This window comes from Vulpes lagopus, chromosome 7 (assembly GCF_018345385.1).
Source record: "Vulpes lagopus strain Blue_001 chromosome 7, ASM1834538v1, whole genome shotgun sequence".
Taxonomy (NCBI): Eukaryota; Metazoa; Chordata; class Mammalia; order Carnivora; family Canidae; genus Vulpes; species Vulpes lagopus.
This window is the reverse complement of record NC_054830.1, coordinates 16,677,166-16,693,335: the sequence shown is the minus strand read 5'-3', so window position 1 is coordinate 16,693,335 and position 16,170 is coordinate 16,677,166. Positions and strand designations below refer to the sequence as shown.

At 45.5% G+C, this 16,170-nt stretch overlaps 1 protein-coding gene across 2 annotated transcripts in view; it reads left to right on the top strand.

Moving 5' to 3' along the window:
- LOC121494817 (SREBF chaperone) overlaps positions 1 to 16,170 on the top strand; it is a 73,669-nt gene that overhangs the window by 30,204 nt on the left and 27,295 nt on the right. Inside the window, exon 2 of one of the 2 annotated variants that reach the window (XM_041761772.1) lies at positions 8,800 to 8,881. In XM_041761772.1, the coding sequence (XP_041617706.1) occupies positions 8,871 to 8,881 (11 nt within the window). In that variant the 5' untranslated portion in view covers positions 8,800 to 8,870. Of the gene's footprint in view, positions 1 to 8,799; positions 9,020 to 16,170 lie in introns of both variants that reach the window. The other variant, XM_041761771.1, reaches the window with a different exon arrangement.

The following is a 16,170-nucleotide window of genomic DNA, read 5'->3' as shown; positions in this document are numbered from 1 at the left end:
AAGTTTCTTTAATGGCAAAAAAATCCAGGAATTTAGGAAAATATTTACATCAAGAAATGAAAAGTTTCTGATTCTGGTCAAGATGTGGTAAGCACATTCTACCCTTTGTCTCTGACTGAATACAAATAAAATCCCTGGACTGACTGCATGGATCAGCTGAGTACCCTGAAAGATAAATGATAGCAGATGGACATTCGAGCCTGGACTCAAAGGTAGCAAAATACTGGGAACTGGGCACTGGGTGTAGACAGAAGAAGGTTCAAGAGAACCCTTCTCTTTCTAGTCTTGGGAGTAGGAAAGGGTATTCCTATGGGTTAGGGAGTAGAGATGGAGAAAGAGAAGCTCTTGTTTTTTGATTGCTTCCCCATGCTTCTCCCCTTTCTCCTGCCCTGGCCCACATGAAATTCTGTAGCAGTGGAGGCAGTAGTGATATTGGCAGCCAGATGGGAGAGGAATCCTTTTATTTGGAGGGATTATGGTCCCAAGAGCATGGAGAGATTCACTTAATTTTTTTTTTTTTTCTCTCTCTCCTCTCACCACTTTACCCTAGAGGCAGTCACTGCTGTGGGAGGTGCTCAACAGAGAAACTAAACTTTTCCTTTCTAGACAGAAGACTGGGAAAGGAGCCCCTGGGCACTGGAAGGTGTCAGGAAGATTGCAGAGAGGAAGGAACTCAACAAAGGAAACCAGGAAACCCAGAGTATTATGTATGAACTCCTAGGATCTCCTTTGAAATAGCATGCATGTATCTGACCCTAAACAGCATACCAAGAGCCTTTAAGACTCAACTGTGGAGTAGACTACTGCCCCAAGTCCTCTGCTGCCACTCCATGATGTGCCTGGGACAGATCAAAATAGTACAAGAGCTGTGAAAACTACACTTACTTTGGATCACAGCCTACAAAAGATGGATAGGAATTTGTGGAATTGGACCTAATCAAGTTAATTATTGTTAAAATGAACAAAAATCCAACATTTTCCATTTCACCTAAACAAGATTCAGATAAACATAGCATAATATCCAGAAATTGAAAATTGCTCCACATATGAAGAATGAGGAAAATCTTACTGTGTCCTAAGGGGAAAGGACAGTCAACAGATGGTAACTATGACACGATATAGGTATTAGGATTATCAAAAACTTTAAGGTAGAAAGTATAGTTAAAATATAATTAAAACCTCTTTTTAATAAGTAAGAGTGAACACTCTTGAAACAAATGGAAAATTAGATATTTAAGGTTGGAAAATTTACAACTTAAGCTAAATTAAAAATTTATCAAATGGCCTCAGTAACAGAGTGGAGGTAACTGAAGAGTCTGTTAACTTGAAGACAGAGAGCAGTGAGAATGAACCAGTCCAACCTAGCAGGAATTAAACTGAAGAAGAGTACACAGAGCTGTAGGGAGTTATGGAACAATAACACCGAGCTTAGCTTTCATATTACCGAAATCCCATAAAGAGAGGTGATGGAGTGGTACAGAAAACTGTTGGAGGAAATTATGGAAAGGAAGAAATTTGCAGATGACATATCCATTTAGAACATCCCAAGGAATCCACAAAAAAACACTTTAGATAAAACAGTTTTAAATGGGAGGAATCACAGTACCTATTTCAGGGCTTATTTTATAGCTGTAGTAATCAAGACTATAGTATTGGTGGAGAGAGATAGACATGGAAATCACAGGAACAGAATAGGAAACCCAGAAATAGATCCATGCAAGTAGAGCCAACTGCTTTTTGACTGAATGTTTGTAACTCCCCCAAATTCACATGTTAAAATCTTAAGCCCAGTGGGCTGCTACTACAAAGTGGGGAACTTTGGGAGGTGATTAGACCGTGGAGATGGAACCCTCACGAATGGGATCCGTGCCCTCATAAAAGGGACCCCAGAGAGCTCTGATTCTCCTTTTTGCCATGTGAGGACACAGTGAGAAGATGGCCATCTGTGAACCAGGAAGTGGACACTCCCCAGAAATGTAATCAGCTAGGGTCATTGATCTTGGATTTCCCAGCTTCCAGAACTGTGAAAGATAAATGTATGTTGTTTAGGTCACCCAGTGCATGGTATTTTTGTTACAGAAGCTCAAATAGACTAAGATGTGCCAGAGCAATTCAGTGGAGGAAGGGTGGTCTTTTCAACAGTTGGTGCTGGAACGATTCGATATCCATAGAGGGGGCGGAAAAAGAACAAACCTAGGCCTATGCTTCACATCTTTTTTTTTTTTTTTCTATGCTTCACATCTTATACAAAGAGTAACTCAAATGGTCATAGATTCAGATGTAAAAGTATAAAAAGTGTTAGAAAAACATCAGAAAATTTTCAGAAGTACGGCTTGGTGAAAGGAATTTTATAGATGATAAGTAAAGCAAGATCCATAAAATAAAAAAATGGGTAAATTAGACTTCATCGAAATTAGAAACTGACTCTGTCAAAGTGTTTGTGGAAAGAATTTAAAAGAGTGGGAGTGGGAAAAGCTACAGAGTGGGAGAAAATATTTCTAAACAACATATCAGGGACGCCTGGGTGGCTCAGTGGTTTAGCGCCGCCTTCGGCCGGAGGCCTAATCCTGGAGACCCGGGATCGAGTCCCACATCGGGCTCCCTGCATGGAGCCTGCTTCTCCCTCTGCCTGTGTCTCTGCCTCTCTCTCTCTGTGTGTCTTTCATGAATAAATTTTAAAAAATCTTTGAAAAAAGATATCATACGGAGACTCCTATCAAAAGAATATGAGGAAATCTCAGCAATTCCTGAATACCCCATGGATCAAAGAAGAAGGCACAAGAGAAACGAGAAAACAAAAATCACAATGGCAACTTATGGGATGCAGCTAAAGTATTTGGAGAGAGATTTATAGCTGTAAATTCTTGTATGAAGAAGGAAGGAAGATATCAAGTCAGTAACCTCAGCGATTAACTGCTTTCAGAAACTAGAACGGGAAGAACACAATAAACCCAAGGCAAACAGAAGGAAGAAGGGGATCCCTGGGTGGCGCAGCGGTATAGCGCCTGCCTTTGGCCCAGGGCGCGATCCTGGAGACCCGGGATCGAGTCCCACATCGGGCTCCCGGTGCATGGAGCCTGCTTCTCCCTCTGCCTGTTCTCTGCCTCTCTCTCTCTATGACTATCATAAATTAAAAAATTAAAAAAAAAAAAAGGCTTCACTAAATAGGTGCATCTTGAGTAATCAGGAACACAGAGTAGTTGAATAAAAAATCCTTTAAAAAAAAAAAACAGAAGGAAGAAAAGAATAAAGACTAGAGTAGAAACAAATGAATAGAGAATAGAAAAATCAGAGTAAGTGAAACCAAAAATTGATTCTTTTAAAAGATCAACAAAATTGGCAAGCCTTTAGCCAGAATGACCAAGAAAATAAGATTCAGATTACTGGAATTATTTTTTTAAGACTTTATTTATTCTTGAGAGATACAGAGAGGCAGAGACACAGGCAGAGGGACTCGATCCCGGGACTCCAGGATCACGCCCTGAGCCGGAGGCAGACACTCAACCACTGAGCCACCCAGGTGCCCCAGATTACTAGAATTATTAATGAAAGTAGGGAAATTACCTAAACAGAAATGATTGTAAGGAAATGCTATGAACAGTAAATATGATACTGATAAATTAGCTTAGATGAAACAGGTCATACAAACTAAGAAACATACAAACTAAGAAAACTTACTAGAGAAGATCTAGAGGGGTACCTCCCCCCCTCCCTTGATCTTTTTGTCTAAAATAAATAAGATCTTTTAAAAATTAGAATTTTCCCCCCTTTTTTTAGGGAGGGAGAGAGAAGAGGGGTTGTGAACAAAGAGCAGAGGGAAAGGAAGAGAGAGAATTCCCAGCAGGCTTCACGCCCAGCACAGAGCCTGATGCAGGGCTTGATTTCACAACCCTGAGATCATGACCTGGGTCGAAAACAAGAGTAGGACACTTAACTGACTGAGCTACCCAGGTGCCCCAAGAAGAAATAGAAAATCTGAATAGCAGGAAACAGGAAAAGAAATTGAGTTGATTTTAAAATTTCCCACTTGAAAAGTAAAACTAATTAAAAATAAAAACTCTTAGGATGCCTGGGTGCATCAGTCAGTTAAGCATCTAACTCTTGATTTCAGCTCAGGTCATGATCCTGGGGTTGTGAGACCAAGCCCCACATTGGGCTCTGCACTGAGAGCATGGAACCTGCGTCAGATTCTCTCTCTCCCTCTCCCTTTGTGTGTCCCCTCCCTGCAAAAAACTCTCCAAAATACAAACAAACAAACCTTTAACTAGGAATAGAAAGGATCTCTCTTAGCCTGGTAAAGGCATCTATGAAAAACTTCCATGTAATACCATATTTAATGGTGAAAGACTGAATGTTCTCTTCCTAAACTCAGGAATAAGTTGAGGATTCATTCTCACCACTGCAGTTCAACATTGTACTGGAAGTTCTAGCCAAGACAGTTTTATAAGAAAAACAAAAAGAAGTATCCAGATTAGAAAAGAAGCAGTTAAACTAACTCTACTTGCAAATGACATGATCTCATGTACGTAACATCTTAAGGCATACACAGACACGTGGCAGACATGCACATATTATCAACTAGTCATTAGGGAAATACAGTTTAAGACCCTGTTAATTATCAGTATACACCTGTTAGCACAGCCAAAATAAAAAACAGTGGAAATACCAAATGATGGCAGATGAGAAGAAACATAACATCATATGCTGCTGATGGCAATATAAAATGGTACAGGCACTCTAGAAAATATTTTGGGAGTTTCTTAGAAAATGTCAACGTACCATACTACTTAGCAGTTTCACTTCTAGGCATTTATTCCAAAGAAATGGGATAGTCAGTAAACTTTGTGGTTAAAAACAAGCATGAGGGCAACCCGGGTGGCTCAGCAGTTTAGCACCGCCTTTGGCCCAGGGCATGATCCTGGAGACCCGGGATCAAGTCCCACGTCAGGCTCCCTGCATGGAGCCTGCTTCTCCCTCTGCCTGTGTCTCTGCCTCTCTTGTCACTCTGTGTCTCTCATGAATAAATAAATAAAATCTTAAAAAAAAAAAAAAAAAACAAGCATGATAGGTCCATTGCGGCTGAACCTTGGGGTAGATGGTGAGTATTTTCAACAAATGATCCTGGAAAGCTGTGGGACAGAGCCTGTAGTCTATATAGTTTTTTTACCTCTTTTTTCCTGTCCCCCCCCCCCCCACCTCTGTTGTGTCTTTGGCACATTTATTTTTCTTGATTGATTCTTAATATGTGTGAGGTGATTCAAGAGAATTTTATTTTATTTTATTTTTATAAGATTTTATTTATTCATGAGAGACACAGAGAGAGAAGCAGAGACATAGGCAAGGGAAGAGAAGCAGACTCCATAGGATTCCAGAACTCCGGGTTCCCGCCGTGAGCTGAAGGCAGACGCTCAACCACTGAGCCGCCCAGGCATCCGGTTGAAGAGGATTTAAATATTGAATGTTCGGTGAATATAGGCACAAAAAGATAATCATCTTTTTTTTTTTAAGTCTTATGATAATATGTTGTATATATTTGGATTTTTCTGAAGTTTTCACATGTATTTTCTCATCTGAGGCTGATTCAGAACTGTGGGCACCTCAAGAAAGCTGATGACAAAGTAGGATGAGCCGCCTCGTTAGTGTCTCCTCACAGACACATTCCATTCCTAGTGCCCTTTATTTTCTGAGCCAGAGTGTCTGGTTTGATCTGGGCTTGTCCTCTATAGAATTCCTCAGGCTGTTCTGACTGGTTCTAGGAGTTTTTTTCTTTATGTGGGCAGGTCAATAATTTAGGTGTCTAGTAACAATCTTCTCTGTTTTTTTTTTTTTAAGAATTATTTATTTATTTATGAGAGAGAGAGAGAGAGAGAGAGGCAGAGTGTGTCACAGGCAGAGGGAGAAGCAGGTCCCATGCCAGGAGCCCGATGGTGGGACTCGATCCCAGGACTTCAGGATCGCGCCCTGGGCCAAAGGCAGGCACTAAACTGCTGAGCCACCTAGGGATCCCCTCTTCTTTGCTTTTGCTTATAATGGGGTCTCCCACAAAGGCAGGTGGAAGGATTGTCTACATTTTTATGTAATGTCCACTTAGGCCTCCCAGGCCTCCATCCTTTCCACATGTTGTGTCTTTTTATTTTATTTTTTTTAAATATTTTACTTACTTATTCATGAGAGACAGAGAGAGAGGCAGAGACACAGGCAGAGGGAGAAGCAGGCCCCATGCAGGAAGCCCAATGTGGGACTCAGTCCTGGGTCTCCAGGATCACACCCTGGGCTGAAGGCGGCGCTAAGCCACTGAGCCACCCGGGCTGCCCTGTTGTGTCTCTTTAAATTCAGGAAGCAGAGCTGTAGATTTTGATCTGAAGAAACCTATAAGTATGGGGCAATGTAAGAAAAACAGGTTTTTGGATTAAGTTGTGTAAATTTTGCTTTGGAGTAGCTTCGCAGTAAAATGTGTGCAGTAAAGTAGAGATGAATAATGTCTCCTTTTGGACGGTTCAGGTGGGTTGATTGTGTAATAAACTAGAATTTGGGATTTTTTTTGCTTTGTTTTCCAGGTGCTGTTAATATTAACAATTAGTATAACTGATAATATTAAGATCAGAGGAAGCTGAAATTAACTAAGATCATGTCAGAAAAAGTTGTGCTTGCTGCAAACCGCAAGTGAGTTAGATAGTTCTTCTCTCCTTAGTTCCACATATAAGAGCTGGACTACAAAGGTGGGGCTCCTCCCCCTCCTGTATTGCCAATGTGTGTGCAGAGGAGGTAGAGAAGGAGATTGGGATTACAAAATCAATTTTCTGGAGGGCTTAGTTTTGCAACACTTAAGGGAAGGGTTGTGAGACTTGTCAGAGGACTGAGCTTGGAAGAGGCACAGTTGGTTTATGGCCTCAGTCTTCAGGGATCCTTGTGATAGTGTCTCTCTCCCTGCAGGTGTACATCTCATTAGTGTTTGTTTCCCTACCCACACCCCGGGGGCAGGATGGAGGGCCAGGGCACAGGAGCAGAAACATTGCCTCCCAGAGTCCTTGTGTACTTTGGGTGGAGCACTATTGCGGGTCGCCTGCTGTGGGTGCTCTGCTAGAGACCTCTTTAACCTGCCATGCTCTTGGCAAGCCTTATGAATGGTTGAGCTACCACAAACTCCTATGCTGGCTGGACCTGCCACCTGCTGGCTCCTCTGTCAGTAGCCTGTTGAGTTGACCCCCAGAGGGTTCTTTGTATTTCCTTAGTAGGCTGCTGGACCAGAAAATTGCATATGCACTGAATGCTTGTGTTTCCAGGAAGGTGGTAGAAGGAGTGGTAGCCATACATACATCTTCTTGTGAATTGTCTGTGTTGTGACTCCTTTTGCTTCTTTCTGGTCTTGATGCTGCTGAAGAGTTTCTTCTTTGGCCTAGGTTTCCATCAGTGAGCCTGATCAAACCAAGACAAAAGTCCCGGCACGTTCCCTGTAACACAGACCAAAGAAAACAGCAACATGGAGCAGGAAAAGTGGGTTTATACATGGGTAATATTGGCAAGCTCAGTGAGGAAGGGAATTCTAGATCCCAGGGCCTTCTGCTAGAGTTTTCTATTCTGACTTTATTGGTTTAAGGTTTTCTACTTGGAAGCAACAGAAGTTACTTTTGGCTGACACCAGCGGAAAGAGGATTTATTGGAAGGATATGGGATGGCTCACAGGCTGGAAGGAAAAGCTGCCGAGCCTTGTCTTCAGAAAGGGCTGGCGTCAGAGAAGCCATGATCTTGGGAGCAGGAACCTCTTGGAGTTGAATAAGCTCCAGTACATCCACTTCCTGCTTCTTTCTCTTAGAAGTCCAAGTCCAGGGACAGAGGCCCAACTGGCCTGGTGTGCGTCAGGGAGGAGCATCTGGGCTGACAGCCTGTCCAGGCCCAATCCTAGGGAAAGAGGAGGCTCCTCTGCGCCATGAAGGACACAGGTGCTGAGCAGGCTGCAGCATGGTTGCGTCCTGGGAACAGCTACCTCTTCAGGAACAATAGCTTCCACCTGATGCTGCTGCCATGCTGAAATTTGTTTTCTGTCAGAGGCCGGGGCTTTTTGGCTGTTTGTATGTTAGAGGCTGACTCCACTGAACATTCTTTACCAATGAAACACTGTTTGTGCAAGACTGTATTTTTTGAGGCATCAGCCCTGTGTAAAGTCTTTCCCCAAGGATCTCTGTCCATCTGGCTTGTGCCCAGGGGAGGAGGCCCAGAAAGCCCCTCTATCAAGGAGCAGTTGACAGGGATGTCTGTCACTCAGGTGTGCTTTCTTGTGCCACCTGTGGGAACAGTGCCCACTTGAGGGAGTGGTCTTTGAAAAATGCCTGCATGGGGGTGCCTGGTTGGCTTCATCAGGTGTCTCTCTTCAGCTCAGGTTGTGATCCTGGGGTACAGGGATTGAGCCCTGCATCTGGCTCCCCGCTTGGTGAGGAGTCTGCTTTTCTCTCTCCATCCCTCCCCATGCCCATGCTCTCTCTCTTTCATGTGCATGCTTGCTCTCTCTCTCAAATCTTAAAAAAAAAAAAAAAAAAAAAAGTCTGTATGGAAGAGGGTTAAGATTGTGTTATCAGTGCTGGAGGGGCAGTTTTTGGCCTCTTTGGTTAGACTTAAAAACTGCCCACAGAAACTAAGAGCTGACCAGAGAGATGTGGGGGGGGGGGGGGGCGGGGGGGGGTGATGGCTCCAGATCTTGCATGTAGGCATCCTGAATCACATCACCAGCCACACATCACAGCTGCCTTCCCCAGCAGCCCCAGGGTGCAGAACCAGCACTCATTGAATTTTTTCCCTTGTCAGGTACCTGCAGATGGTTTCCACTGTCGGTGCTGTCCAGCGCACACCAGGCTGATCCATGGTCACTTTCCGGGATGGCAGCAAGGTGACTTCAACTGAGGATGACCCTGACTGAAAGGCTTCGTGAGAAGATATCTCAGGCCTTCTACAACCATGGGCTGCTCTGCGCATCCTACCCCATCCCTATCATCCTCTTCACGGGGCTTTGCATCTTAGCCTGCTGGTATGGTTCTTCTGAGTTGCCCTGGATTTGGTGGGCCACTGTGTTGGGACAGTAGGCTTCCTAATCCTGACTACTCTGTAACTCTCAGACTGTGTATACTTCTTACACAGTGGAACTGGAGGCTCACTGGAGCTGCTGAATGGAGAGCTCTAGGCCTGGGGTGTTTAGCCACTAAACTGAAACAGCCCAGGCTGGCCCCAACTTAGAGAGTCAGCAGATTTGTTCACGTCACTAGGAATCTATTTCAGAATAATGTTTAGATGCTTCTAAGAAACTTCAAGATAATTGAAAGGCATGATTTTTTAATATTCCTTCTCAACAGTTGACAGTTTCATTTTGGTACCTGGATGACAGCACTTAAGTGTTGTAAAACAAAATCCATTGGAACAATTCTTTGGACACCCTCATGCAGGCTCACCCAAGTTCTCTGCTCTCTGGTCATTTCCTTGTGTTCACCAGGAGCCTCTTTCTGACTTCTTGCTGATTCTTGGGGCCTGTGGTTGTGCCTGCTATAGCTGCCTTCGGGTCATGTCTGTCTGTCTGTTAGAGGACTTTATGAGGCTATGGCCGACGATGACATTGTAAAAGGGCAGGCTTGGTGTAAGAGGCTATCTGACAGCCGTTTTTGACTCCAAAACACTAACAGCCATGAAAAGAGCCCACTGTGTTATCCTTGCCTCTGGAAAGCATTCTGGTTTCCACATTCTTTGTACATCTGAAGTTTGTTAGATGTAATTCAGTGCTGGAAGGAGGGTGGTTCAGGACTGAGCTCACTGTTGTTAACGCTTCCAAGTTCTCTAATTAGGACTAAGAAAGATGAGTATCTCGAGAATTTCCTGCTGGGTACTTCAGGCATATAATTAATCTCATCAGTCCTCATAATAATCTTGGGAAACAGTCCAGTTATATTTCCATTTAACCGAAGGAGAATGGAGGATTGGAGCCTTGTGTGATCTACATAGTTAGTAAGCAGGGACACTGGACTTTCAGTCTAGGCCTAGGGATTCTGGTGCCTGCCCTCATGGCACTCTGTCACCCTGACCATCCTTGCTTTGGCTCAGTGTATTTGTACTGATGTTTAAATTTTGCTAAATTGTGTTGTAAAAGATAAGACATGGCTACATCCTATAGGAGATATATTAGTAGAACCCAGCTCTTGCGTTTGTTTTTTTCTCTAAGTTAATTATCTTTCAAAATCTCTCAAGATCATACTTCTTAAAAGTCATCTCTGTCCTTCAAAATCACACTTTTCTAGGCCTGGTATATGTAATAAGTCAGTGGTTCTCAAACCTGAGCTAGCAACAGAATCACCTGGAGACACTGCCCAACACGGACTGCTGGGCCTACCCCCAGAGTTTCTCATTCATCAGGTCTGGGATGGGCCCAAGAATTTGTATATCGAACAGTCTCCAGGCCTGGGATCACGTGCCCAGAACCACTAGACTGTCTTTCTTGAAAATATCCCTGAAACTCTACTGTGTCTCAGCTAAAAGTGTTTTCTCTTTTATTCTGATTTATAGAGCAGCAGCTCATGGAGATGCTCATGTTTATTATCACTGGTATGGCCTTCTGTTGAGGGTGGGGGGACTGAGCTTCCCCTCCACTACATTCTCAGTTCCTCAGTGGCCTCTTTGTACCCACCTCAGCACATGGGAAGGTGGTAAGAAATACTTGATGGATGAGTACCTTGAAATAAACTTGTATGCTGTGTGGACAGTTTGAATTGGAGAGGTGGTAGTTGTGATTCTCCTTCCACAAAGATAACTCTAGTTACAGGAAAAGGAAAGGATGTTTCCCGTTTGCTATTCATCTTCTGGGGAGTGGGTGTCGCCAGCTGAGACCAGGCAGCTTCCTAAACCTCGGATATGGGATACATGTAGCAGCTGCTTGGGTGCAGTTGGGCTTTACCTTTGAACGAATAATTTGCTGTTACACAAGTGTTTCAGAGCAGATGGTCCTTGGATTAATGACCGTCCAATGGCCTCTGGTGAGGGCCTCTGGTATGAAAACCTTAGGAGATGGCTAAGGTCTCAAGTTTGGAGGATCCCTTCTTGACTCAGGGTGAATTAGAATGGGCTGGAAGGGAAGAAGAGACAGATGTGATGATAACCATATTTAACCTCCAGCACAGTCCAGATGCAGCCAAGCCAGCCTTATATCGCACAGGTGCTCCTGGCTGAACATCAGTCCCAGGAAAGGGGTGGGTGAGGCTCAGGGTAGGACTGGGCCATTGGGAAGGCATGGAAGACAGGTTTTCACTGACCCCTGGCTTCCTGGGTCCTCAGGTGCTTCCTCCTCACACATACTGTTCTGTTTGATGCCTGACATCCTTGGAGGGGGTGGTTATGTCCTAGTTTTTTTAAAGATGATGAAACTAGCGTGGAGAGCTGGTAAGTGGTAAGTGGTGTTTCAACCAACAGGTCCTTGAGGAAAGCCCTGTACTTTCTCCACTTCAGCAAAGTGATGGGAACTTTTTGAAGAATACCACATAGTGCCAATAGCTTTAATTGCAAGGAGTTTGCTCCCTGAACAGGAAACCTAAGAGAGATGGTCTCAACTGATTTGGGCCAGGAGCAAGGCCCAGCAGGCTGTGCCTAGACAGAGAGCATAGAGGCTTTTTGAGGCAGTCGCCTTATGTAATGGAAATTGAGAGAGCACAAAGTTGAGTTTCATAGCACTTTAATAAAGGTGACAATAATCTATGCCAGGCACCGTGCCAGACTAGTGGTGTACATATCCTTCTCGGAAGCGGGGTCTGGGCCCGAAACAGACGGTTGCAGGGCCATTGGATATTGTGCCCAGCAGCTGTGACCTGGCCTTGGTGCAAAGGGAGACAATGTCAGGGAGGCTTCTCAGGGCAGCGGGAGGTGGTGGGTGGTGGTGGGGGAAGCTCTGAGCCAAACCCTGCAGGAAGAATAAGTGCCGTCTCCCCCCTGTCCTGTTTATGGCTATGGCCATCAGTTCACTCAGCAGAGGGGCAGGGAGGGCAGTGTCCCGGGGAGCCCCACTGAGAACCTGCTGCCTCTTCTGGTCCCACCCTCTCTGACAGCACTACAGTCTTCTCATGTCTTTGTAGTCACAAGGTTTTTCTTTGAAGAGGAAAACCAGTCTTATGTACTCTCATCGTTAGTGCTGTGTGCTTACTTTCCCAAACCAGCATCTTGTCGTGTCATCTCAAAGGAGTTTTTTTAACAACTTTTCTTAAAATCTGATTGGCTTAGGGAAAATTATCCAAGGCCAGATCAGTGAAGCCTGTCAGCCTCTTAAAATGACAAAGTTTATATCAGAGAATCCACAGATTCTGGGCCTTTTTGTCTAAGAGACCAGATATTGGGGACCTAGGGCATAAGCCTTCCTCTCCTCTTTAACCTGAGAAGGTTCTCTGTCCAGAGCAGGGTCTTCCCCACTTTTGTTCAGACCTCAGGTTGCCTGCAGAAAACCAAGTGTGGGTCACAGACAGCTTTTAGTAGTTTTGTTAGATATATCCACATTCTACTTAGTTGCTTACCTCTTATTGTTCCTGGAATGAGGTACTTGTGCAGCTTGAACCCAAAGGATTCCTGCACTCCATATCCCTGTCCAGACCTAGCAGCCACCTGAGCCATAGACCTGTTTGTCAGCTCTGTTTGTCAGTGAATGCTCTTTCCTCGGGAGAGCTGATGAAACTTGTAGCACACAGGCACTGTGGCAAGAGGTGTCTTCACATTTCCCAGAGGTTAGGCCACCCGAGGTGCACCCCAGCAGCAGCCCAGCGAGGCGGAGGGCACTGCTGCTCCCAGGCGGAGTTGTATGGTGGGTGTACCGTGGGATGAAGAAAGAGTGCTTGGATGCCAGGCTACTGGCCTGCCTGTGTGCAGGTCAGACCTTAGCCTGAAGGTCTTTGGGTCCCTTGTTGATTCTACAACCTGTTGCTCATGGCCAAAGATGATGATTTTAACTTGGAGAGCAAGTTAAATCACAACGAGGGTATTCTAAACCTCATGAAGGATGGTAATTATGCAGCCTGTGTGGGTATTCCAGAGCAGGCTTGGCTCCTTTCCTCTTCCATTTTCTCTGGAGGGACAGTACCTTCAGGCTAAGGCTGCACATCTCTGGTGCAGTGACCTCTGCCTGTTAGCCTCTCCCCGAGTCTGCCCACATCTTGAAATTCCCCAGATCACCATGGCTTCTTGGGGGGTTGTGCACACAGGGGCTTGTGTTAAAGGCTTCGTTTTTCTATGCCTGTATGGCAGCTCTAAACACATTTATATTCTCTTCGTGGACAATAAAGAAATCTAAGTAATTGAAGCCCTGTCTGCAACTGTGTTCTGAAGAGGTAGGCTGGATAGCTGAGAACGAGTCCCAAAGCACTACTGAGCTCTGCCCTGAAGCCTACACCTCAGAGCCCAAGGGACCAGCTCCTGCAGCTGCTCCAGGATGCTGCTGGCCTGTTCAGCATACCAAAGCCGAGCCCCCCCAGCAAAAGTTACTCCTGGCTTCACAAACAAGCTCTGGAAAAGCTCTGAAATGCCTGTGGGAGATCAAAGACCTCCTTTACCACCCAAGATTTCCTCAAACACAAAAGAAAGCAGGAGATTTCAGAAATACCACCTTCTAGTGTTTCACTACCCTATCCCTAGTCTTGTACTATTTTCCCCTGAGAAGAGAAGAGAGAAAACCTCTCCCACCCTGATGTCTCCAGAAAGGTGCTTCAGGCGATATCTCCTAGTGTCATTTCTGTGGCTGCTGTTTCCATCTTGTCTTCAGCATCTCCTGAACCCCTGTCCCTGTCCTGAACCCACAGATGACTGGGAGTGAAAAGGGACAAGACTAGAGCCAGGAGCATCCCCGTAATTGTGGGACCCAAGCAATAGGACAGTGCAGGGCTGCTTGGTCAAGAAGCAGGGGAAAGAACCATTAAAGGTCCTAAATATACTTGCATGGCAGTGGGTGAAAGTCCCCAGCCAAAACCCACTAGATGTGCTATGGTGCTGCCAGTCTGGACTACTGGATGGCCAATGCCTCACCCTGCCCTAGGACACAACAGGGTGTGCACATCTGACCCCAACTCCCTCCTCCTTGTTTTTACATTCAGGTGCCTACCAGAGGGCAGCAGCATATCCCTATGTGTATAGGGAGGGCAAACCCAGGTCCTGGGATGTGAGGGGGCAGAGGAGCTGGTGGTGGTCAAGAACCTGTCCCAGGGAGGAGGAGCCATGGGTGAAACTACAGCCTGTACCCTCAACACACATTCCATTGTAATGGACTTCAAAACACAAGTTTAAAGATAAATTTATTAAGAATTTCCATACTGCTACTGAAGAGCATTAAACCCCAAGCACTGAGACTGAGCATGGGGTGCTGTGTGGCAATATGGATTTCATACCCATGAAGGCAGCCTTGTGTGGACCATCTGGTGGATAAATAATTTTGAACATCTTCCACGTGCCTAGTATTGGGGATGCAGAAACTAAAATGGCATGTCCTCTACCTACATTTTTCATCTGATCATGCAGATGAGTACAGGTCTCTGGATCAGCCTGTTGCCATAGCACAGAGGAGAGGTACCTACCTGCTTAAGGACAGAGGAGTAGGGGATCCCTGGGTGGTGCAGCGGTTTAGCGCCTGCCTTTGGCCCAGGGCGTGATCCTGAAGACCCGTGATCGAATCCCACGTCGGGCTCCCGGTGCATGGAGCCTGCTTCTCCCTCTGCCTGTGTCTCTGCCTCTCTCTCTCTCTCTCTCTATCATTAAAAAAAAAAAAAAAAGGACAGAGGAGTAAAGAGGCAGTATCTCCTTGAAGGAGAAGCAGGAATTTGGTTGGCATTTGGAGGGCAGGGGGAGCGTTTTGGTTTGTGCTCCCCTAAGACAAGGATTTGAGTACATGTAGCTTGTGTGTGAGATGAAATGAGCACTGGCAGAAGGTGGAACAGTGAGCTGGGAAAGAAGGAGTATCAGGCAGCAAGTTCCCACCGCAGGCAGCTGTGTAATCTCACTGGGGGGTGGTGAGAAACGATGTAGGACGTCCATCTCAGAGCTCCCCACCTGCATGTGGGGGAGTTGGACAGTCTGTGCCGGAGATCAGCAGACTCTTTCCCTTAAGCGCCAGATAGTAAGGACACATATGGTCTCTGTCATGTATTTTTCTTTGTGTTTGTTTGTTTTTTAAAGATTTTATTTATTCATGAGAGACGGAGATGCAAAGACATATGCGGAGGAAGAAGCAGGCTCCCTCTGCGGAGCCCGATGCAGGGCTTGATCCCAGGACCTCAGAACACTACCTGAGCTAAAGGGAGACGCTCAACCATTGAGCCACCCAGGCATTCCTTTTTTTGTTGTTTTAAGATTTTATTTATCCATTTGAGAGAGCGAGAGAAAGCTCGAGCAGGAGGGAGGGGCAGAGGGAGAGGGAGAAGCAGGCTCCCTGCTGAGCAGGTAGCTGATGTGGGTCTCCATCCCAGAACCCTAGGATTATGACCTGAGCCAAAGGCAGATACTTACCTGGCTGAGCCACCCAGGCACCCACATTTATTTGTTTCTTTTTTTTTTTTTATGATAGTCACACAGAGAGAGAGGCAGAGACACAGGCAGAGGGAGAAGCAGGCTCCATGCACCGGGAGCCCGACGTGGAATTCGATCCCGGGTCTCCAGGATCACGCCCTGGGCCAAAGGCAGGCGCCAAACCACTGCACCACCCAGGGATCCCCATTTATTTGTTTCAAATAACCTTTTAAGGGGCAGCCCAGGTGGTTCACCAGTTTAACGCCGCCTTCAGCCCAGGGCCTGATCCTGGAGACTTGGGATCGAGTCCCACGTCGGGCTCCCTGCATGGAGCCTGCTTCTCCTTCTGCCTGTGATTCTGCCTCTCTCTCTCTCTGTGTCTCTCATGAATAAATAAATAAAATCTTTTAAAAAAAAAACAATCAAAAAAACAAATAGCCTTTTAAATATGTAAAAACCATTCTTAGCTCCCAGACCACACAGAAATGGGCCATAGGCTGTAGTTTGCCAATCCTGATCTATACAACAGCATCAACCACTGGTTGAGGGCTGCCTCCAGCTAGTATCAATTCCCACCACCTAGGCAGAGAGGACTCCAACAGTAATAGAACAATTTCAGGGAAAGAGATGCAAGTGCTAGCAGTTGGAAATTGAGCCAGCATGCCCAGAAGA